We start from the raw sequence: 24398 nt of genomic DNA, 5'->3' as shown, positions 1-24398 counted from the left end.
ATAAAATTTAGGGTTTGTCTGAGATTCTAAATTTTGTGGGTATTCCATTTTTTTTTAAAATACAACGTGAAAAGGGCTGTAATGTAAAAAGATCTAATTTCAAAATTTAAGGCCCTATTTGTATTCGATTTTCATTCCAGGCATTTGCAACGGTCTCTTTCTCTTTTCTACATCACTCTCTTCTCTTCCTCTCAAATCCATCGAAACCAAATCTCAATGGTTTCTCTCAAGGTACGCTTCCAATTCCATTTTTCTTCATTCGTCAACAATTTTGCATAATCTTTTTCTTTTCAATTTATCGCACAATAACCCTACCTTCGCTCACTATTCAAAATTTTGCATCAACCTATGATTCTTTACGACGTTTCAACCTCCGAAAATGTTTAGTTTAATCCAATTTGTATCTATTCTCGATTCTTTATTGAAAAGCCATGGTTGCCTCTACGTGCATCTTTACTTTTATTTGTGACTTTTCTTGTTTGGTTCTTGAATGTTTCAGGGAAAATCTAAAGTGGGTCCAACACGAGTTTCTGAAGTTGGTCAATCTCGACCAATAGGTATCTTTCTTATGCTTAATTTGGTTTCTTTAATGTTATTTACCATACTGATCCTTTTTTTGGTGCTTTAATATGTATGGAACAGTGGGTGGTACTAGGAGTTTTAAGGTTTATTCAGAAAATGAACGGATTAAAGCTAGTGATGGGCTTAAGTAAGTGCTTATTTTTATGTGTGATTGAGAATGCCTTGTAATTGGTATATGGATATTTATTTTCTAGAATTAATCTTGAATTTTTGTTTAGGAAATCTGCAAGAGAATCAGATGAAACTTCTAGGTATGTCATATTTTCTGACTTAAAAACATGTAATTTCTACCCTATGAGTTGTAGTGGGTCAGTATTAAATTTTTTCCGAAGAGTAGAACTCTGATTGCTAGATGATCGCTTCTGTTGGTTCTTTAACTCTAGTTGTTTGCTTATCTGAGATCTTAGGTACACAATGAGGCCCTTTAGCTGTGGTGCAGTTGAAGGAATTTAGTTTCTACCTAGGCTTTGAAATTATCAACATTTTATTTTTTAGACTTGTTCCTATTTCAAATTAGACAAAGCTGTCCAAAGATTGTATCTTTTATACAAAATTTATGAAGTCCGATGCCTGACATTGTGTTTTATTGTTGTGCAAATTTGTTGTCTTTTAGAAACTATCAGAATGACTTTTGTTTTCTTTCGATGTTCCCAAAATTTGTTGAGTCTGTCAAACCTCATTTTTGCTATTCATGTAGAAGGAACATGTTGGCAGCTAACAAAGGGGTTATCCCAAGTTGTGCCAGTAATGCAAAGGTAATATGTGTTCCGATACTTTCTTAATACTATATAACTTCTGTAAATTCGTGGAAAGCGTATATCTATCTTATATCCATGAACATGCCATTTATTGCTTACCTACTGTATGTATAACTAACTATTATGCAACTTTAATGGTGTAGGGAGGTCCCAAAACTATGGAGAAAAGTAGTGTCAAATATGGTAATTCAGGTAAGTTTTTTAAGTAATCTAATTTGTGTTGAAATTTTGACAGAAATGTTTGTGGAATGCATTTACCGTTTTCATTTTTGTGGTCTTTTGTAGCAAATGTAAATGTGAGAAAGGCATTGGCTGATGTTAGCAATGTCCAAGGAAACTTGTCGACAAATATTAGACGTGATGGCTCCAAAATAAAGTGAGAATCTTCTTTATTCTGGGTGAATAGATAGTGTTAACTGTTCTATTCGGGAAGGTGTTAGTTTTTACTGTTGTTTTATTAAAACCATTACAAGGTGATAGTTTTCGTTTGCAACACATATATTTTGTGTAGCAGGCAGTGTTCCATGTGTTGTCTTTTTTCTTTTGAATGATCTAGGGACCAACTATTAATGCATTCAATTCATGCAATTGTCTTGTCTAGTGGCAAGCTAAACTCATGTGGTCTATTAGCTTTAAAATAAAATGTTCCTCTTTAGGTACTCCACATGATAGAAATTTGGTCTTGTGCTATTTTTATCTTGAACAAAGATTGATGTAACATATATACTTTTGCTAGGATAAGGTAGTACCTTTATTTTCAGTGTCTTTATCTCCACTAGTGCTCGCTTCCTTTACTGCTGAATGTCTATTGTTTGATTTCATTTCATATGGCTTATGTGCCTTTCTAGGGTATCAACAGGTTCAAGCACTAAAATAGTGGGTGTCTCTTTGAGGAAATCCTTAACGGTATGAACACTATTTACCAAGTCATAGCTTTCCAATATTCTGTGAACGTCATGTTGTTTCTTGTTTACTTAATCAAGTTCATTAGCTGAAGAAATACTTCTTTTTACTAGTGTTGATTAATGTTTTTGATATCTGACGATGACACAATGAAGGGAACTGTGGTTATAAAATCTACACTGTCAGTTATAAAAGCATAAAAGTGGGGAAAATTAGTCTTACAAAATCATTAATCTTGATTAATTGACAGAGTTCTGTAAGTCGAATTTTTAGGTATATGTTTATAATTTATGATGTTCATTTGTCCATGATTGTCTTTATCTTTTCTCTGTACCCTTAGTTGTCTTCAACATCTCTTCTTTACAAAGTGCCATGTGGGGATTTTTTTTAACATTTCTAATTTAGAACCATCACTTAATCTCCTAAAAATTTGAAGAATATCAGAAGATATGTCATTGAAACTAAGCTCCTTTCTATGGTGGATTTGGAATGCATTTATTTTTTATAACTCATGCCAGTCATTGGTGTAGCAATTGGCAGTTTTTAGTGCAGTTAATAGTAAGTATACTAATACACCATAAACAACTTTGAGGGAGTTGCTGATATATTCAATGTTTAGAGCAGGTTGATTTAGTGGTTGCTATATGAATATATACTGACCACTAACTTTGTGCCGATTTTCTATCTTTTTAATTATTTTCTATGCTGCAACAATGAAACCTTTTCCTTTTATCTTGCTGTGGTTGGGTCCATGGGGATGGTAAAAGGGAACATATAATGTTATGAAATTTTAACACTTTAAAATGTCCCTATGCCTGTAACTATAAAATACTAATCACTTTTGTTGCTCAAATTAGGGAAGAGTGCAAAGAAAGAGTGATGTTCAGTTAGATGCTTCCAAGAAAGGTAGTCGATTTTACCTTTAAGGTTTTTATTTATGTTTCTTATAATTGGAATGACATTTAGTTGTTTATCTCCCTTTCATCTACTAAGCAGCAGGCACAGGCTTACGGGCAAATTCAGATTATCAGAAGAATGATACAAACGGAGGCCAATCAGTTGTTGCAACAAAGTACAGGTAATGGGATCTTGTCCTTTGTTGATCTCTCATTTAGTCTATTAAACTTATCCATGGTTTTATGGTTACAACTTACAAGCAATTCTCTGTGAAATTATGTGACATTTTTTTTCTTTTCTTTTAGGTTTGCAAGAAAGCCAACATTAGATACAAGGTGTGTGTTTAATTTTGTTGTTTCACATAAGCCTTTCATGAATAAAATAGAATGTGACTGAAACCATAATATTCATTTGTTTCTTTTTAAGGAAATCTTTGCCAGTTCCAAGGAGGGTAAACCGGGCAGATATTAGCAGCACAAAGGTTATTATAATATTGTCATTCTTTCCTGGGGGTGAATAACTAAAATATAATATATAATATCTGAATATTTCTTATTCAGTCTGCCAGTTTTTTTAATTCAAAACCTTGTTACTTATCTTATGCCACCCATTACTTCCTTTTAGGAAAATGATAGAAGTTCCGAAACAGCAAAACGACAAAGTGATCTCCCGTGTAAGGAGCTGTAGCATAGGTTTTCACTCTGTAAATGTCAATGAACTTAGTTATGCTAAGTTGATAAACTTAATTTACTGTTGATTTCAGCTAAGGCAACAGCAGGCCGAAGAGTTAGTTCCCAACTTGTTAATTCAAGAAGCCAATTAGTTACTGCAAGAAACCATCTATGGAAGAACCGAGTGAGTGATGGCTTTGTTCAAATGTAAGTGATACAATAAAATCATATAATTAGTTTGTTCTTGCTGCCTTGATGTGAAATGTGTGTTCCTCTAGGTGTATGAATTTACAACATGTTCTGTCTGTTTAATTGGTCATCAAGTTTTAAATTTGAAGGAATCTAGCAAGTGAGTCTGTGAATTAAGAGTTAATGTCTAGCAAATTGGTACCAGTAGTAACCCACAACAATGCCCTGCATTTCTGGTTGGCAGTAGTAGGCCATAGATTTGTTCTTTTATTTTTAATCTTTGGATAAAAAACCCTTGGAGTTTTCGCAGAACCTAGGGTTCCTAGAAATCACTATTTTTTATTCATCAGTGATAACCACTAACTCTCTTTGATTTGCAAGATAAAGTAGTTGACTAATAAGTTAGACTTGGATTTCGTTAATTGGTCATTTTGAGGAAGATATTGCTTGTTATTAATTGTTCATTTCCGTCCTATTCATCTGGGATGCAGGGTTCAAACCAATGCTTTACATGCATCCTCGAGGAAGTCCACCAAGGTACGCTGGCTTCGCTGCACTTTAAAATTTTATTATTTGTGCCAGCTTTTTTGATTGATTAAAATTTCAACTGTCCTTTGGAATATCATTCAATTTGATTGCTTATTTTTTTAGGTTCATTTCACTGTTATGCTTTTATTTTTGTGTGAAGGTTGTATAATCAATAACACTGTGTTTACAACTTTACATCTACCCTCCGCAAACCCACTAGGTGGGGAGCCTTGTGCACTGGGCTGCCCATTTTTTAGTACTTATTTTCTTGATTGTGGCACACTCTCTGTTGCCCTCTGTTGAAGCTGATAATTTAGTTACTATATTTAATGCTTTATTAACAAACATGTAAACATACTTTAATGCGGAAAATTTGCTCAATATTTTGCATGATTCCTTAAATTACTATGAGCAACTGTCTTGTCAGGCACTAATTTTCCATGCATTTTGATTGTTTTTCTTTATCTTAAAGAGCGCTTTTGTAAGCAAAGGTTTTAAACGTAACATGCGAGCCTGATTTATCGCCTTGTCATTGGTAATAGCCTCTTCTTAAGATTGCACTGAAGGCTTCCACCAGTCAAAGGACTTTAAAATCTGCGTCCACATCAGGTCAGAAGAAATCAGATTCAACTGTTGCAATGTCAACTCATGATGAGCTTAAATTTTCATCGGCTCTTGCTGAGAATGGTCCGGTGATAGTTTCTGATGATGCAAATAAAGGACGTCTTCCATCTAATGATGAGAGCAACCTCATAATAGATTTGCCGAAGTTCATTCCAAGGAAAAAGTACTCTCGCCGGAAATCGTATACAACTTCGTTAATAGAAATATCTAAGGTTGATTTTCGAATTAATATTTAACCACATTTCCTACTTAATTTCCACATAAATTTCAGTGACAGGGAACCTTACTTTTGTTTTTAAAGGAAAGTGGCGAAGTAAAGGAGCAGCATGACCTACCAGATATAGATAATGAATGCAATCAACTAGAAGTTTCTGAATATATTGATGAGATTTATCAGTACTATTGGGTTACTGAGGTAATATTCATTGCACTTCTGTTGTCACTTTGGTTAAGTTGCTTCCTTTTCTAAAGATGCTTGTCTCTTTCTATTTTATGCACATTTAAATATAGGCTTAGTGGCCCCACCGATTGTAGAACCGGTGAATAACTTGAGTAATAAGAAATGATACAGGACAACCTTCGAATTTGTAAGCTTTTATTGAGTATGCATCTCTTCAATTTCATTAATTTGACATTTTTAGTGGTTGTTAGCTTACGTCTTCTCCTTTGATGTTGTCTGGAAGTCATCACAATCTTTCAAGGATTATCTTGAATAAAACTTATACATGCTCTTTCAGGGATAATTAATGTCCGTAGTATTTTGACCCCAAAAACCCTACATTGTGTCTAAAAATTGTGCCCATGAATTGCATTTGATGTTAATGTCTTAACTATATGCTTGATAAGATACAGAAAGATATGTTGCAATCTTGTTCTACTACTGCCATTTTTTCAGTGATTTACTTTGGTCCCTACCCATTGGTGTGTAATCATGTTACCATAGCCTTCTCTTGTCTAAATAAATTTCTCTTGTATGTTTTCCTTATTAATTTTGTTTTGTCTATTTTTGATATGCTTTCAACTGCAGGCACATAACCCAGCTCTGACAAGTTACACATTAATACAGACAGACATCACACCTCATATGCGGGCCATATTGATCAACTGGTTAATTGAAGTACAAAACTGATTTAATGGCTTTTCTTTTTTCTATCTCCTTTCCTTTATCTATCGTTCTACCAATGGGTTTCCATATTAATTTTCTTTGCATATACATTTTTGGCTATTACAGGTGCACTTCAAATTTGATTTGATGCCAGAAACTCTGTATCTCACAGTTACATTGGTGGATCAATATCTTTCCCAAGTGACAATAAATAAGAGTGATATGCAGTTAGTTGGTCTTACTGCACTTCTGCTGGCCTCCAAATATGAGGATTTTTGGCATCCTAGGGTAATAAACCATGTTTAGAACATTTTCTTTTGAAGAAAAGATGGCATGATTTTTGTGATGATTGTAATGTGTTGTGTTTTATGTCCCATCTATTCCAGGTCAAGGATTTAATAAGCATCTCAGCTCAGTCATATACCAGAGATCAAATGCTTGGAATGGTAAGACGCACAAATTTGAAGCATTTCTTACTACACTTCCCTGTCTGACTGCTCAGGAAATTCATAGCAGAATTATGTAAATTAATGAACTTGGTTGTCATAAAATATATACATTGGTGAAATTTTCATTGAACCAATATTCAGGTTGAACAGACAAGTTTTTACTAGCCAAAAATAAATGTAAATCAGGTAGGAAAGATGCATAGATTTAATTGATAAATTCCAAAATGTTGCCATTGTTCAAATTTCTGTTGCTGTTTTCTGTTTTGAATATTTGGCGTTGAATAGTTTCATGTTTCTTATGGGGTTGGGGCTATTAACACTCCAATTGTCTATTAAGGAATATGGATGGCATATTGGAGTGTCAATTGCCCCACCCTTCTTATGGTGATATTCTAATGTGTGGAGTGGTGGTTTTGCTGTGCAGGAGAAGCTTATTCTTAGAAAATTGAAGTTCCGTCTTAATACTCCTACTCCTTATGTTTTTATGGTGAGGTTTCTGAAGGCTGCACAATCAGATAAGAAGGTATGTAACTTAGCACTCAATGGACTGCAAATATACTATTTCTGATATTGTTGATTAGCATTAGTATGTCAATATGTAACTTAGCACTCAATGGAGTTTCACGCTTCAGGGATGATCAGTTAGTTTGGATGAGAAATAAGTCTTTCTAATTGCTTTTATTCAGGACATATAAGTTTATTTCTAACATTTTGTTTTTACTTTTTCCCCAGCTTGAACACATGGCATTCTTTCTCATTGACCTATGCTTGGTTGAATACGAAGCTTTAGCATTCAAGCCTTCATTACTGTGTGCATCAGCTCTTTATGTTGCACGCTGTACTCTACAGATAACACCACCATGGACCCCTTTGCTTCACAAGCATGCCCGTTACGGAGTTTCACAGATCAGGCACTTGTTCTATCTTATTTAAAAATTAGGCTGCTTTCTATTTATGCTAGCTCGAATATTTGCAGGGATTGTGCAGAGAAATTAGCCTGCTTTCTATTTATGCTAACTAAAATATTTGCAGGGATTGTGCGGAGATGATATTGAAGTTTCATAAAGCTGCCGGACTGGGAAAGTTAACAGTTACACATGAAAAATACTCCAGGCCAGAACTCAGCAGGGTTGCAGCAGTGAAACCGTTGGATAAGCTTCTCCCATGATTGAGTTGTGGTGGAGTTATACTTCTGTTATATAGATTGATATTCTTGTAAAGTCTTGGAATGATGTTGTAACCACATTTGTGATGGCATATGAGCACATTCAGAGATCTCTTTTACTTTAGTTGAGCTCTTTCAAGGGTTTTGATGCACAACCTCAGTTCTAGCTATATTGGTTTTAAAATACTATAGCTGTGTAAATATTCTTGATCTTGGAAGTAATTCCAAAAACTGAGTAACCTTACTCAGATTTGTTTTGTCTATCATTCTACGCAGTGAAAACGAAGTGTAGTTCATCGGCCAATCAATGGCTTTGCTCCCAAGTTCATATGCTTGTGTAAGTTCACTTGTTTATGTAAGCTAAAATTTGGTTTCACTACAATGGTAAAAAATTGTAAGCATAATAGTTTTCCATATAAAAACAGAGATATGATGGAAGAAAGAATTAGGTGGGAAAATTTTGATAGTGCCATAATAGTTTTCTCTATAAAAAAACATTTTTTCTTCAAATTTAAAGCTACACTTCAAACATAAAAGATTATTTATGAAACAAGTTTTTTCTCGTAAAAATCAATTGAAATATTCTAAAGCTATGCCTAGCTTACATATAAGTATATGTAATTATGCTAAAAACATAAATCTGTTTATTCATTTTTAAAAAAGCTAATGTGCACATTAAATACACCAACCATGCATGCCATTTAGAACTTACTGAAATACGTGACATTTGTTTGTGAATATAATTTGAAACTCAGCTTCCTTGACGGCTTAATTATGGGCACATGTGGCACATAAATACTGTCTAAAGCTGTTATCTTCTGTGGTGAGGTGGTCAAATAGTGTTGACATTGACAAAGGGATACATTATTGGAAGATGGGGTCTTAAATGTAGTTGTTGTGGAAAATGGGACTATCCTTCTAAATTATTTACTCATGTTTGGTAAAGGGGAAAGGATTGGGGGCACATTTTCCTTAAGAATAATCCCCCTTTCATTCATTTTGGAGATTTTTAAGTACAAGTTATGAATATGATGCTATTATAAATCTTATATATGTGTAATTTCATTTGAAGATAGAGAGATTATTCACCCTCCTCTTTTTTTTTTACAATTAAAGAACATCCAAATAAAGCTCAATTTCTCCTCCAAGATGGGATTAAACCCAATGCACATGATGCTTTAGTAGCTTTTAATTATAATCTTAATTATTTTATATGATCAAGATTCACCCATCTAATCCTCTCAATGAAAGTTAGGACAACAAATTCAGACAACTTTTTGATTAACTCTGATTTTTTTACAGGAATATATAATATAAACACTATGGGTGATAAAAGTCAAAGTTGCATGAAAATTGTCCACATTTGTACTTCATTAAAAAACATTCATATGTAAGATAAAAAACTTGGGGAAAGAGAACCAAATGTTACAGCATGTTAAAACAAATATTGTGTAGGAGGAGAATGGCCTTGCTGAATTGGTAATTCTTAGATTCATTGTAGAAATACTGTGTGTATTAATTATATAATATGTGCAATCAAATTTTACTTTCAGGCTAAGAGAATCAAAATAATACCATTGTTGAATGTTTATCTCGAAAACTTCAGCTACTTTTGAAGTATTAAAATACAACTAAATTGTCCTGATTCTTGTAGAGTAAGGTAACAAGTAACTAGTCCTTCATATACATTTTTTCTTCTTCCTGGATTCAGGTACCTCAAGTAGCAATGGAAGACATAAACATGTGGCTGTCCATTTGTCTGAATGAAAGTGTCAATCACGACTTCGCGATCCGAAGATTTTGTCCAGCAAGAATGGATCAAGAGCAAGGAAGAGGAGGAGAGTTGCAAGGTCAAGAGTCAGTACTTGATGAGATGATTGAATTATGCTCTTCTGATGCTGCTACCAATGCTCCTACATGTTTGGCTTCTTCAGAGGTTGATGAGTTTGTTGATAGCTTCATTAACATGGATCAGTATCAGTATGACAATGAAGATCAAGTGTCCCTAGAGAAGCATCAAAGTTTTGATCACTTTCTGGTGAAGGATGAAGGTGACACTTATGCATTCTCCAAGAAGATGATGAATGATGCCCTTGGATATGTTGCGACCGCGATGGAGGGTGAGGAATCGGAGATCTACGAAAACATCACAATTGCAATGGAAGAGGGAGAGGTTGAAATGCATTGTGTAGAAGAGGCAGGGCTTGGTATAGACAAAGGGTTAGACTTGGTTCACATGCTGTTGGCATGTGCAGAGGCTGTGAGCTGCAGAGACACTCAGCAAGCAGAGTTGTTGCTTGGAAAAATTTCGGTATTGGCTACTCCTTCAGGAGATTCATTGCAGAGGGTCTCGTACTTTTTCGCCACGGGATTGAAGTGTAGGTTGTCACTTCTTCCTCATAATGTCTTTGCAAATGGTACACTCACAACAAGTACTATTGCCATGAATGTCCCTTTGATCTCTAGGGAGGATAAATTGGAAGCTTTTCAGCTTCTTTACCAAGCCACACCCTACATGGCTTTTGGTTTAATGGCTTCAAATGAAGCTATATGCCAAGCATCACAAGGAAAGAGCTCTATACACATCATTGATATAGGATTGGAGCATACCCTTCAGTGGCCTTCCCTTATAAGAGCCCTTGCTTCAAGGCCTGAGGGGCCTCCAAAGCTCCGGATAACCGGATTAATTGCCAATGAAGACAATCCAAAGCTTCAAATTAGCATCAATGTGCTTGTGGAGGAAGCAAGGTCACTTGGAATACCTCTTGAATTCCACATAATATCAGAGCCTGCAACTACATCTGTTCTTACTAAGGAGAAGCTGAACTTGAGAGAAGGTGAAGCTTTATTTGTAAACAGTATCTTGCAGTTGCACAAATATGTCAAAGAAAGTAGATCCTATCTGAAAACAATTCTTCAATCAATAAAGAAGTTAGGTCCAACTGCACTTATAGTGGTAGAGCAAGACACCAACCATAATGGACCATTCTTCCTTGGAAGATTTTTGGAGTCACTGCACTATTACTCAGCCATATTTGACTCTCTTGAGGCAAGTATGCCAAGAAAGAGCAAAGATAGGATGAAGATAGAGAAGTTACACTTTGCTGAAGAAATTCTTAACATTGTTGCTTATGAGGGTTCAGACAGAATGGAAAGACATGAAAGGGTAGACCAGTGGAGAAGGAAACTAGGAAGAACAGGATTTCAGGTAATGCCACTCAAGTGCACAAGTCAAGTTAGAATGATGCTTTCTGTTTATGACTGTGATGGATATACATTGTCCTGTGAGAAGGGTACCCTTCTACTTGGGTGGAAAGGAAGGCCAATAATGATGGCTTCTGCATGGAAAGTGGCAAGTTTGTGATAGAACAAATATCACTTTTCCTCTTCAAGGGTGTCCCGTTCTTTATCCCTAAGTAATCAAATTTGAAGCAGAGTAATATAAAAATGTTACGTTTTGTTTTTTAAAGTTTTTTTATTATTTATGTGACAATATTTGACTGGTCCGGGACGGGTAATGAGACACCCCTTAGGGACAAGGAATCTCTATCCGTGTGTGATATGCCGAATGAAGATCTCCTGTTTCCATTGGTGTCCCAAACAGTGTCTCAAGCCAATCAAAATGCATTATTTAATTGGAAAAAAGTTACAAAAAAATAAATCAATATTGTATATTATTTTGTGGAATACTATTGGATAGAGGATCCGGATGTGCCACCTCTTTAATATTCAGGAAGAAAGAGAGAGTAGTGTCTCATTGCCATGATTTGTTTCTTTAACATTTAATTTATTAAAACAAATCATATTGTACCTATTCATCCTTATGTTCCCTCATTGAAGATGTAAAATTTTCCAAAAATGTTGAGTTAACTAGTTATTATGATTGTACTTGTTGAGCACAATGTAAGATTATGTTCTGCTAATGTGTAACATTTCAGTAACATTGATACTTTGTTGGATAAGAATATAACTTTCTTCAATTTTCATATTGTCCCTTTTCTCATGCTTCCTTTTAGAGTGTTCCTTTTTCCCAAAAAAAAAATCAGATGATAATGGACAAAATTGAAGAAAAGCAGAAATTCATCACCTCAACAATTTTTTCTTCTTCAACTTCCTATTATAGGCTTTGCTCTGGTTGCAGGATTAGGTGCACAACACTGATCCATTAGTATTCTCCACTCATGATCACGATAACTGGGGATTGTTGGTCTTAATGTGTTATTCATGGGTGATAGGAAATATAATGATTTATTTAAATGATCTCAATGAAACAATGATCTTGATGCTATCAGCTACATGGATTAAAAGTATCATGAACTAAATCTTTTGAGAGGCTACTTAGATCTAAATCCTATCTAAGGTGAAACCTGGAAAGTTTTCCTTGGTTACCTCTAATTATTGGGCAATCCTTTATTTCATCAATTCTTCTAACCCAGAACTTCTATTATTCTAAGGAGGTTCAGTATTACGTTTAATCGGTTCAAACGGTTAAACCATTGAGTCGAATCGGGTGATTTCATATATAATTTATCATTTTTATCTATAAATATATAATTATATATCAATACAAAATTTTATATAATTAATAATTATCTATAATTGTATTGAAATAATATATTTCCATCTTTTCTGAACGAAGTAAAGTAAAACATTAGAGTAGTGTTCTATTTTTTCTTTTAAATTTTAAGTGAATCGTCTGGTTCACTTCCTGGGTTATTTTGGTTCAATCGGGTTTAACACGGTCAAACCGGAATTTCTCCGGTTCAAAGCGGTTCAATCACTAATTCTGTTAAGACTACAAACTAGAACCATTTTCAAGTATGGTTAACGGTCGGACTATCTGGTCTTGACCAGTTATCACTGAATAGTCTTCTTGTCAAATGTCCAAACCATCTTACATAGGATAACTAAGACTTAAAGTCCAAAATGGAAGGTGTGGGGAAAGTATGTCAAACCAGCTCATAGGTGAAACACATCATTACAAGAAAGCATTCATCAAGGTTTGAGGGATACAAGGGGAATATAGTTATTTTTCTGGTTAACTTAACTACCAAGTAATTCATATTGGTTTTTCTCTCTAAAAAATTATCCTAAATTGGGTACAATCCAACACGGTGATGATGGTCATTGTGTTTGGACAGAGGACTTCATATATTCAAGCTTGACATGAGTGGAACTAGATGGTTTAAGGTTTATAACTTGGGTGATCATCCTTGTCTGTAATTAGATTCCAAAGGAATTTAAGTTATTTCTATAACAAACTTTGATGTTCCATGTAAGTATATTTGAGGCAATTGTGTTTTTTTGTATGCCACATACACCTTTTAGAGACAATAACTCTTGTGAGCATGACATTATTGGAGTCTTATTCTTAGCTCATAACAGCAAGGCTTAGGTCAATATTTGTGGTAGAAAATTCATGTTGCTTCTACTTAATGTAATTTGTGTTTGACAGATTGTAATACTTTACTTGTACAGTATTTATTTTCCACAAATCTTTAGAGATTTCATTTCTTCTTGTGATTTAAATAATACTAATTGATTAGTATAAATTTCGTTAATTGATGTAATTTTTCCATATATTTAATTAGTGCAATAAACCTTAATTACATTTCAAATTTAGCAACCTTAAAAAAAGTAATCTATTTTCTAAATTACATAATTTGAATTCGATTAAAGTTGGAAATTTTAAATTAAAAATCCAACATATAACTTTCTCTTGGAAAAGGATTTTGTGAAGTAATATAGGGGGGGTATGATTAAATGAACATGCATAAATAAAAAAGGCTTAATGCAAAAAGAACCATTGATTGAATTGAACCTAACTAAAGGCAACAACAATTGGACAATATTTACTGAATACATAAAAAAAACTTAGGAAAACAACAATAGATCATGAACATTTTAAACACAAGGAAGATTATTATTCTTGCTTTGCTTTCTCTTCAATGCCAGTCCCAATCAACTGCTTAAGATCTTTAAGGATGGAAGGTCTTGATTGAAAATTGGCATGATTTGTCAAAGTGGCAATGAAGTCTTTTGGAACAATGCACTTTTCCTCTGAATACATCTTCTCTTGAACACTGTGAGAGCCAAGCAGGGCATGCAGATTTTCAGTTGGACATGATTCCTTATCTTCCTGCAACAGTTAGCAAAATATAAGGATGTGGATTTAACATTTTAGCATAAGGAAATTCATGTTCTACCTTATCTTCCTTCAAAGACAAACACAATCACACAAATTCATGTTCTGAATTTTGTAGCACCATACTAAACAATGTTAAATATTTTAATAGTAATAATAAATAAATAAAAGAAGCATTCATCCAAAAAAAAATTGGAACATAGCATTTTAGCAGAAAAAAGCTTTTAGCAATTAAACTGAACTCAGATGATAGTGCATGGAGAAGAAAAAAAACTAAAAGAAAAAAACCATTAAACTAATAATCATGAGGTTGCACAATGGTACTAAAACTAGTTACCTGAAGTGTGTTCATAAGTTGAAGCATTTGAACTTGAGTCTGCAAGTAGTGAACATACTTGCCAGCTGCATTCAACATCTCAGCTGTGTTCATCCTTGAACCACCAGGAACCAACTTCCCAAGCTCTTGTGTCTTATTAGTGATCTTCCTTCTCCTTTCTCGCGCCGCTATGCTTTGTGCTGATATGGTTCTTTTCTCCTTACTTTTCCTCTCATACTCATTCTCATAGCCAGCATCATATGCCCCAAAGTTATATGGTGGAAGTTGTGGAACTTGAAACTCTGGCATTGCATCAATGAAGTGTTGTTCCGGTAGTTCTGGTAGTGGTATAGGTAGTAGAAGTTCCTCTTCTGGCAAGGGATCATTTGGCACAATGAAATTGTTGTTTGAAGAGTGATCTTGTTCTTCATGGAAGCATTTTTGGCGTTTTGGGTATGGAAGGAGGTTGCAATGATTTTCTTCATTAGGGAAGATATCAGAGAGTGATATGATAGGGTCATAAGGAAGGAGGTGAGGGTAGATTTCTGGGTAAAGAAAACTTGTTGGGTCAAAATAGGGATCAATGAAAGTGTTCGGAAGGAAAAAGCTCTCATCTTGATAAAGGTCGTAGCATTGTTCTTGTGGTGCAATTCTGCTCATTTCTGATGAGTTGGGAGTTTGATGAAAGTCCAAGTCCATGTTGAAGTAAGTGCTAAGTTCCATTGTAGAGAAAAACTAAACCTGCTGCTGAAACAAGAAAAGAAGTTACGAATAGTAAAAAGCAAAAACCTAGAGCCATGCATATATATATATATATATATAGTACCTACTTAAAGCTCAATTGCATATAAGAAGAAACTGAAATATGAGATATATGAAGCAAGCTTTAGTTATAACATGCATGCAGAAGAAAGAAGAATAAAGAATATTTAATATAGAAAAAGACATGACATGAATCTAAAAATCTTAGATATAGACCTGAAATAGAGAGAGATAGTGTGTGCAAGAATTAAGAAGCTAAAGATATGTTTGTTGTAATTTGGATTTGAGAGAGGGTAAGTGAAACAATAGACTTTACAAGACTAATTTATTGACAAGAACTAAACTGTACTGAACAGCTATGAAAACTACATAAACTGATTTTATAATCACTTGCCTCATGTTTGTTTGTGGGTTGAGATTATTATGGGGAAGTTGGAGGAAGTTACGGAAATTATGCATATACCTTTCTCTTTTCTCTCTCTTTTTTTTAGTTTTTGCCCATTTTCTCCTGTGTAACAATAAGAATTTACTCCTTTATTCAACCAAAAATAAAATAAAAAAATTCTACTTTTCAGTCTTATATTTTCCTCATATTTTTTAGTGGATGTTACCCCTATATTTTAGTATGCTCGCATGGCGTTTTTTCTGATCTTATAGTATATATTTTCATACCTATTCTCCTATATCTTAGTAGGGTGAAGCTTGCTTTAGCAGCAGTCATATAAATATTGAAGGTGATATAAGTAAGAGTGTAGTTGAAATACATTATTTTTTTAAAATTCCACACATGCATAAATTAATTAAAACATTTGACAAGTACTTTTTTAGGGTCTTAAACCTTGAGATAGAAATAATCATTGCTGGAAATACTGTCTCTTTCCACAATTGTTTTTGAGTGGGTTTTATTTAACTTTGGAATTGTGTTGTTATTGCAAATTCTCCTCAACTGACATGTTAAAACTTGCTTATTACTTGTCATGCTCCTTGTAGGTGATGTTGATTTGAAATTAAATGCATATATTTAGTAACAAGGAAATGAAGGGCTTTGAACATATCCTATATTTTAGAAATGTTGAATTACCTTGTTTCTAAGTAAATGTATTTTATTGCTGCTGAAAATGTCGGCCATTAATTTGTCCAAATCACTTTTTAATTTTCAAATCACAAACTGAATGAGAGTGATACATTACATTGCATTGCATAAAATTTCTCTAATATTTTAAGCGATCTCCATAACAAACCCTTGGTCATTTCATCCATTTCATTCACGACATTTTTATTGATTGATAAGAAATTTGTTAATAAATATTTATTTTTTATTAAATTTACATTTATGTCAACTATTACACTAAGGATTTAACTGCATGTAGTAGTGCACTAGTGCTGATGTAAAAAAGTTTATTATTAATAAATTATACATTGTTATATCATTAAAGATATTTATTTTATAACAACTGCTTTAAAATTAAGTCATGAATATAATAAGAATGATATATTTTTTTATCGGCATAACTAATTAATGATTAGTGAAACTGTGACCAATGTTATATTCCTTCGAGACTGCCAAATGACAATTGTTAATAATACAATCAAGCGAGTGTATCAACAAATAACATTTAATTTGTAAACAATTAAATATATAATATTAGAATAGCTGTTGGGTTTCTATCATTTTATTTCATTTAACAATAATGAAGGAACATTGTTAGTTATATATTTATATTCTATTCAAGTTTGGGTTAGTAGGATATAACATCAGTTTATAGCATTACTATATCCAAAAAGGATAATGGTGCTGGTTAAATTTATGTCATTACAAATCACATTGGTGTTAGTTACTGTGTGTTCTGGTTTAATTTATGCAAATTTCTTTGTTGGATACTGTTTGCCTTTAATTTTGTGCTAACTATCAAAATGTCAAAGACTTGAGTAAAGTTAAAACTTAAAAGAGCTCAGGCAATGAATATATTTTGTAATTGCCATGTTTCATTTGAGTTTAATCCTAAGACATGTAATTAAATCTATACATTGAAATAATTTTCATCCAAACTTAGAAAGAAAGAAAATAAAACTATAATTGTTTGTTCTATTTCCCCGCATTGTTTCACGGAAGTAGCAACCTCTCCCTCAACATAGTCAACAGTCCAATACCAAACCCTATCACTGGAGACACGACACAACTACTCTTCCGAAATTTTTTATTCTTATATATAATTCCTCATAATTACCAAACTACCCTTAGAGTATCAAATTCATTTCTATAAATTACTATTTTCTATTATTATGACAATACCAACAACAAGATCGCGTGGCCTAATGGATAAGGCGCTCGCCTCCGGAGCGGGAGATTGTGGGTTCGAGTCCCATCGCGATCGAAAATGCATAATGTTTTTGAAACTCGTTTATTTGGGAACAATACTGCAAAACATTTCACAATTGATTGGGATAACATTCATGACATTTTTTATACAATTGATTCTGAAGAATTCACTTATATAACATGTTCGTAATAAAAAATGGTTATTAGTTTTTCATGGAAGTTATGGTCAAGTAATTGAGGCCATCAATTGGTTCGAAAAATCTGATGCAACATGTGCCATTTTTCAGAACACAGCAAGGTTGTGTGTGGCATGCAGTGCCTTCAAAGTGTCAATTGTAGTTAACATGGATACAACTATGCATTGCCAAAACCGTAACAAGTATGTGAAAACAAGCAAGAAATAAGGTTTCCATCCCTAGTTTACAGCAAAAACCATGATAAGAATTTATTTACAAGACTAATCTGCAAATAGGATCACATGGCAAATAAATAAAAAAAGGCACACACCATAAGTATTGATTTACCAAGTATGTATCTGTTTCAAGTAAGTTTTGGTTTGGCAAGAAGGTATGCATAATAAATAGGATCACATGGCAAATCTTTTCATTTTTTGATTTAAAGGAAAATATACATTTTCACTATCAGAAATTCAGAATAATTTAAGTTAACAAAACATCCATGTCCACACCTTTCACACCCCAGTGTCCATAAATCCCCTTCATATTGTCTTAAACAAACTTAAGTCACATATTAAGGATTTAGGCAACACAATAAGTTTAATATCAAGCATTTTCTTACAAGTTAACATCCTATCTTAACCAATACACAAATATACGAGGCTCCTATTTAGTGTGGTCGAAGTAGCCTTATCTCTATGTACTTTTCCAAGATTATAAGCTCATGATGTTTCACACATAAGAAACTAACATAAATATATTTTTGCGCTTTATCATTATCAAAATGTAATGATGGGTCGATTATGTGAGTCAATCAAACACACAGAATAATATATGAAGGAACACCTTGGAGACAATTTCATCATACAATTACATACTCTGTCATATTTGATACTTTGATAGTTTATTTAAGGTAATGGAAAAAAATTAAACTAATCATTAAAGATGTTGACAACACTTTATTTATTAAGTGCAAACAATGGGAAAAATATTTATATCTTCTCGATTTTGTCACAAATAATATAAAAAAGTGAAAATTAATAACTAAGTAAACGAATGGTATTTAAAACTAATTCAATTTATTATCGAAACTAAAAAGTTAACATGTCAGCTTATTAAATATATCATTTCTCAATAAATATTTTACCTTTTTAATTCTTTAACTAATCCATAATGAACTTTGCTATATATTACTAATTATAGATTCTCCAAAAATATTTCTCATATCTATATTTTTATGTTTTAACTTTTTCTAAATTTCCGAATATTTTGATTTTTAGAAACTTCATAGTTCATACACAGTTATATATTTCAAACATATTCTTATTTATTACTCTCTCTTTTTTACCTCATATTGTTTCATTTTTTATTTCGGATGAGAATTAAGTTGAATTATTTAGTTAAGTTATACAATTTGTTTACATTATTTAATAATATTTTAAAATAGTAGATAAGCTTAAACAACAAAATATATATAATGAATGAAGTACTAAATAAAACATGTATTAAATGAAAATATACATGTACCAAATTCTTCAATCGGAGGATTAGAAATTATTGATGCCTAAAATACATGTAGGAGAGTGTTATTATATTTATGGAAATTGGAATTGTGAAAAAAAGGGTTAGGGCAATGTGTTGACGAAGAGGCTTAGGGTGGTGATCAATGGTGGAAATCAAGCAAAACTTTAACCAACTTAGAAATACTGCATAATTATCGTTATAGAGTTGGTGTGTAGATGAGGAATCTTAGATTCAGTTATGGAAGTACCATGTGATTGTTACATGCTTTTTTATGAATTAATATCAACCTATTGATTCAATTAAAATAGATGGATGTGATTGTGAGTGATTTTTCAAAATTAATATTGGATTAACTTGATTTTCGTTTTATCATTAGTCCGTCAATTTTTTAATGTAGTCAATTTTGGATGAATTGTCTACTACTTTACTACTAAGTCATAAAAGCAACTTAGTTTTACTCTTTTTTACATTAAAATGACTTCATTTTACTCTTCTCTCTATTGCTTATGCCTGCTGCAGTTGTTGCAAAGAGAGTATAACGGTGGATTTACCATGGAAGATTCTGCCGAGAAGATGTTTCGGTTAGTGGTGGTGTCATAAGGAAGTAAAGGACCACATAGTAGAAAGACCGGAACAATGCCATTTTGAGGCCAAAAGTAATGGTGTTAAAAACTAAGTGAGGGAAAGAGTAACTAAATAAAGTTGAGGAACTAAAGTAAAAATAAAATTGAGGACCATATTGAGAAAATAAGTTAAACAATTTTACCTGTATATATAATGTCACCAATCTCTCTTTCATGATAAACAATAGTGCATGATAAGCATTGGAGGAAGAAAATTAGACACAAAACGTTATAAAAAGGAAAAGAGTAAATATACATGACTCATGTTTTTCGACCTTACCAATTTGGTCTCTTAAAAATTGGAAAAAATCTAAAATAAACCTAAATTTTTTTAAATGAGGTCAAAGGGTTAAATAGTTTGTATCATGTCATAAAAATATACTAAAAAATAATTTGACCCACGTTTAAAATTTTTTAAAACTATTTTAGATTTTTTAATTTTTGAATACGTAAACTCAAAAAAAAACATGAGAGAACTATAATCAATATTTATTGAAAGGAAAATGCATAGACAATATTACAAGTTACAGCCTTGAACCTTTTTTCTCCATAGCTCTGTATTTCCAAGTTGATAAGAATGGCACAAAATGAAATTAATTACCGAGTGATAAAGTGAAAGTGTTAGTAGCAAGTATTCCCCCACACAGCTGTAGCCAATTACTATGTCAACATGCAAATTGCCTTTTATTTAAACAAGTACTACATGTTGATGTTTTTTTCCATGTATGATTCGGGTTTGAGTTCAGAATATGGAGAAAACTCTCAATGCAGTGAACCCCACTACTATATTGTAGATGTTTCTAAATTGTACATAACTTCCTCATTTGCAGATAACTATATCCACCTTGCTGTATATAGAAAAAAGAATCTAATTTCTTTAACTGTCTTCTGCAAGAAAGATGACATGTGGCTGGTCCCCACATTCAATGCAAAAAGAAGAGAGTTGCCATAGTTGAATGATTGTATGTGATTCCATTATACAAATATTTTTGCTAAACCAAAACTTAATCAAGTTTAGTCTTCTGCATATTTGAAAGCATTTTGCAAATATCCTTAATGGTTAGTTGTAGAGTAAGCCCTCATTTGAAAGTGAGGTGATTATGTGAGAAAACTTGAATTGTTTGGAACATTCTGAAACACTTTAACATAGAAATGGTTGATTGATATGCACGTAAAATCTCCAAAGCGTGTGTTACTACACTAACCTTTAGGTTCGATTTGTCCCCACAAATATAAGTATATTGGATACAAATAGGATGAACAGTGAATCCCTTCAGTATACTTTGAAAACCTTGAAAAATTAGGATGTTCACTTATGCCTTCAAGTGTCTCTATTTATAGAAAAGTTGCTAAACCAAAATTTAATCAAGTTTCATTTTGTAAATATCCTTAATGGTTAGTTGTAAGAGTAAGCCTCATTTGATTGAGGTGATTACGAGAGGAGAAAAAATGAGAAAAAAGAAAGTAAAGGTGATTTGTAAATTTCTCTTTTTTCGTTGTGGGATGAAATAGAATAGAGACAAAGAAATTTGGTAAGTCTCATGCCAAATTTTGTTCTCTTCTTCAAATGTAAGAAGAAAGTGAGTTGAGTGGATAAAAATCAAAAATAACTAAATCACCTCAACTTCATACTATCATACATAAGTGCAAGATGCATGATTGTTGACTTCGAGCTATTAAATACTCATGTAACTATTTATATGAAACTTTTGTGTGATATTTTTAAACTATTTTAAAGGTACAATTAATATTTAGTTTCAGAAAGTTAAATAAATATCAATTTATTTACAAATTTTAAAACAAATTACATTTTTATAATTAAAACTTAAAAAATAGAATTATTATATAATTATTTACCAGAGTAAAATTGTATATGTATAACAAAAATTAATAATTTTTTTCCTCTTTCTCTCTTGTTTCTCTTCTCCCAAACAACTCTAAAACTCAATTCTATTTTTTATTCCTTTCTTTTTACACATAATCTTTATTTCCATCTCTTGTCATTTTCTTCTCCAAACCAAACAAAATATTTGCCTGTTTATAAGGTGATTGCGAACATCTAAGAATTTCTAAGTTCAAGGACTAAATTGCAGTTAGACACACTTGTAGGACTAAACAGGAAATATCCTAACCACGTCCTACAACTAAGGGGTTATAAAAAGGGATTGAAATCTGTTGTCTCCAACCATGTCCTTAACCAGATCCATGGTCAATCACAATAAAACAAAATTAATAAAGTTATAAATATTTAATTTTTTTTAACTAACGTAACATAATAAAATTAGTTTGGGACAGACTTTGGGATAGGGTTTTAGACAATAAATCTTTATTTATAAGAAGCCCCAACACTAACACACACTCACCAACTTCTATATCATATAAAGAAGCACATTTCAGCAGCGTCTAATAACAAAAGAGAGCATCCCCTAAACAACAATAGTCAGATAAAAATAGAGAAAAGAGCAGTTCGGTTACCTAAATCCAGAGAGCACTGTTCCCTTTATTCTCCGGCCAGAATCGGTGTAGCCGCCAACAACAAATAACACTAATAGGTCCATCCTTATCTTTAGTTCATCTTCTTTCATTTTGTTTCATGGCACTGCATGTATGCGTCTGGGGCAGAGGATAAAACCCGACCCGCTCTGCCTTGGGTTAGGAACGATGTGCCGGAAAATATGGGTTACCACGGTACCCACTGTGTCGGCTTGGCCGCACTTCTGCGATGAAGAAGTTGGAGTCTATTTATAGCTCATGTTTTAGATGATAATTTTTTACTGTTTTCATAACTCCAAGTGCTTCAACAGTCTCCTACAAATCAGAACATATGCACAAAATTTGAATGAATTGGGACTTGAATTTTTAACTAATATTGGTGATGATTAATTGCATTAGATCATGTTTACCTAACTTGAACCAGTACTAAAGGTTAACTAGGTAAATGTCATGTTTCGAGTGACCAATAAGCCTTATAAATAAGGGAGGAGAATCATTTTTGTCTAATACTCTATAATTAGATATTATGATATAAGGAGCAAGTTGCTAGACTTTCATAGGTGGCATCAACATAATAGAATTTTTTTCATGGATTATTCTATCTTCATAAATATTTAAGGCTCAAAATAATTCATCGAGACTTAAAAGATTAGTAACATACTTCTTAATAAGAATATGAATCCAAAAATTTCTGGTTTTGATATTGCAAAAATGTCTATACAATAATAATCTATGGTGATATAAAAACTAATTAGTTATTATAAATGTTTTTTTATGAATGTGTAAACAAATTTATCATGGGAGATCATGAATAATTATCTATTGCATACATGATTTTAGAATATATCATGGTAAGAAGTTTTTCTACAAAAGTTCTATAGCTATAGCTTTAGAGTGTTCTTGCTTAAAATTGTTATCGGATGAATGAACAATAATTCTAATGTTGTTGATTAACATCTCAATCTCGTAGGACATTATGTCCAATCACTCGCACTGAGTTCCCTTTTCATATATTTTTTGTGTGTCTAATTTGACTTGATAGATGTGTCTATAGTTAAGGGATCCATCACTTAATGACACATTTGGTCTCGAAGAAGTGAATAAATGCATTCTTGTTGGTCCATTAACTCTAAACATACACCTTCTTTTCATAACTCTCATGTCTACAAGGAATTATCTTAGTCAAATGAGACTCAAGTAATAATATATTATAAAAAAATTGAGACAAATTCGCCATACATGTTCTACTAGATTGAGATAGTGGTCAGTATTATAGAAAATTATTTCTTCTTCCATTAACATTTTCAAGCAACAATACTCCAAAGTTATAGATATTAAACATTGTGGATAAAACTTCTTCCATAACATATTCCGGAGGCATTTAACCATTACAAGAAATAATCATATTGACATCAGAGCATAAATTTGTTTTCACCTTAGTCAGGGCAATAAAAACCGAACCCATGGGTACCCACCCGAACCGAACCCGAATTTAATGGGGAAAACTCGATGTGATTGGGTTCGGGTAATACCCAGGTTTAAATTTCGGGTTTGGTATAACAAAGACCCTAACCCGAACCCGTCCCGAAGTAAGGTAATTCAATTTAAAATTGAAATTTCTATCATTTACCAATTGTTTTTAATTTCTAATTTTACTTTACATACTATTGGATCTTCAAATATAAAAGAAATGAAATAATACAAGAGAAAATAGAAATGTTAGAGAAAAATTACACGAAAATAATATCATATTTTCCTTAATACTTTATCATTTTCGAGTTTTTTTCGGGTTCGGGTTACCCGAAACCCGACAGGTTTGGGGATGGTATTTTTATTCTCAACCTTGTTGAGTTCGGGTTCGGGTTTTAAATTTCAGGTTTGGGTATGTGCACATTTATAACAAGTAATGAGTTTAGCAAACTCACAATATACCAACAATATTGTTTGTAATAACTATGAATTCTTATTGCATAAACTAGCAAGTTACCCGTGCAAGTTACCCGTGCATTTGCACGGGACGATATTTTTTGCCGCATGATTCAGAACACATATTACATGTGCATTTATGATTAAGAATATGTATGTTGCTCGTGCATTCGCATGTTTAAAACCATATATGTTACCAGTGCATTCATATTGAGAGATTGACACATGTTATGAGAGATCTT

General features: G+C 32.7%; 3 protein-coding genes and 1 non-coding gene across 6 annotated transcripts; 3 read left to right on the top strand and 1 right to left on the bottom strand.

Moving 5' to 3' along the window:
- On the top strand, window positions 99-8199 carry LOC109351992 (putative cyclin-B3-1). 3 transcript variants are annotated; one of them, XM_019593744.1, is made up of 23 exons: window positions 99-231; window positions 500-557; window positions 643-709; window positions 801-833; window positions 1280-1337; window positions 1484-1532; window positions 1626-1716; window positions 2189-2246; window positions 3101-3149; window positions 3243-3321; window positions 3446-3475; window positions 3567-3621; window positions 3765-3813; window positions 3904-4019; window positions 4490-4537; window positions 5071-5364; window positions 5454-5567; window positions 6180-6269; window positions 6384-6545; window positions 6644-6703; window positions 7131-7229; window positions 7439-7617; window positions 7739-8199. In XM_019593744.1, the coding sequence occupies exons 1-23, from the start codon at window positions 217-219 to the stop codon at window positions 7872-7874; spliced, it is 1989 nt and encodes a 662-aa protein (XP_019449289.1). In that variant the 5' UTR covers window positions 99-216; the 3' UTR covers window positions 7875-8199. The 3 variants fall into 3 exon arrangements, with proteins under 3 accessions (XP_019449289.1, XP_019449288.1, XP_019449290.1); XM_019593743.1 differs by having other exon boundaries at window positions 3240-3321; window positions 3904-4018; window positions 4492-4537; XM_019593745.1 differs by lacking the exon at window positions 5071-5364 and having other exon boundaries at window positions 3240-3321; window positions 3904-4018; window positions 4492-4537.
- Window positions 9439-11373, top strand: LOC109352743 (scarecrow-like protein 21). Its single transcript, XM_019594933.1, has 2 exons — window positions 9439-9531; window positions 9583-11373. The coding sequence occupies exon 2, from the start codon at window positions 9598-9600 to the stop codon at window positions 11233-11235; it is 1638 nt and encodes a 545-aa protein (XP_019450478.1). The 5' UTR covers window positions 9439-9531; window positions 9583-9597; the 3' UTR covers window positions 11236-11373.
- On the bottom strand, window positions 13711-15415 carry LOC109353052 (transcription factor bHLH52-like). The gene is made up of 3 exons (XM_019595239.1): window positions 15311-15415; window positions 14354-15079; window positions 13711-14010 (listed from the first exon to the last, which is right to left on the bottom strand). The coding sequence occupies exons 2-3, from the start codon at window positions 15053-15055 to the stop codon at window positions 13795-13797; spliced, it is 918 nt and encodes a 305-aa protein (XP_019450784.1). The 5' UTR covers window positions 15056-15079; window positions 15311-15415; the 3' UTR covers window positions 13711-13794.
- On the top strand, window positions 17397-17469 carry TRNAR-CCG. Its single transcript has one exon. It is a non-coding gene; the product is annotated as a tRNA-Arg (tRNA).

The sequence above is a fragment of the Lupinus angustifolius genome, chromosome LG07 (assembly GCF_001865875.1).
Source record: "Lupinus angustifolius cultivar Tanjil chromosome LG07, LupAngTanjil_v1.0, whole genome shotgun sequence".
Taxonomy (NCBI): domain Eukaryota; kingdom Viridiplantae; phylum Streptophyta; class Magnoliopsida; order Fabales; family Fabaceae; genus Lupinus; species Lupinus angustifolius.
This window is presented reverse-complemented; position numbering and strand designations above follow the sequence as displayed.

Bases quoted from the DNA above. Each gene is read 5' to 3' on its own strand.
- LOC109351992 (XM_019593744.1), top strand. The intron at 3,322-3,445 runs GTAATGGGATCT...CTTTTCTTTTAG, and splicing joins GTTGTTGCAACAAAGTACAG to GTTTGCAAGAAAGCCAACAT. The intron at 3,814-3,903 runs GTAAGGAGCTGT...TGTTGATTTCAG, and splicing joins ACGACAAAGTGATCTCCCGT to CTAAGGCAACAGCAGGCCGA.
- LOC109353052 (XM_019595239.1), bottom strand. From the start codon at position 15,055: ATGGAACTTAGCACTTACTTCAACATGGACTTGGACTTTCATCAAACT. The intron at 14,011-14,353 runs GTAACTAGTTTT...TAACTGTTGCAG, and splicing joins AACTTATGAACACACTTCAG to GAAGATAAGGAATCATGTCC.
- LOC109352743 (XM_019594933.1), top strand. From the start codon at position 9,598: ATGGAAGACATAAACATGTGGCTGTCCATTTGTCTGAATGAAAGTGTC.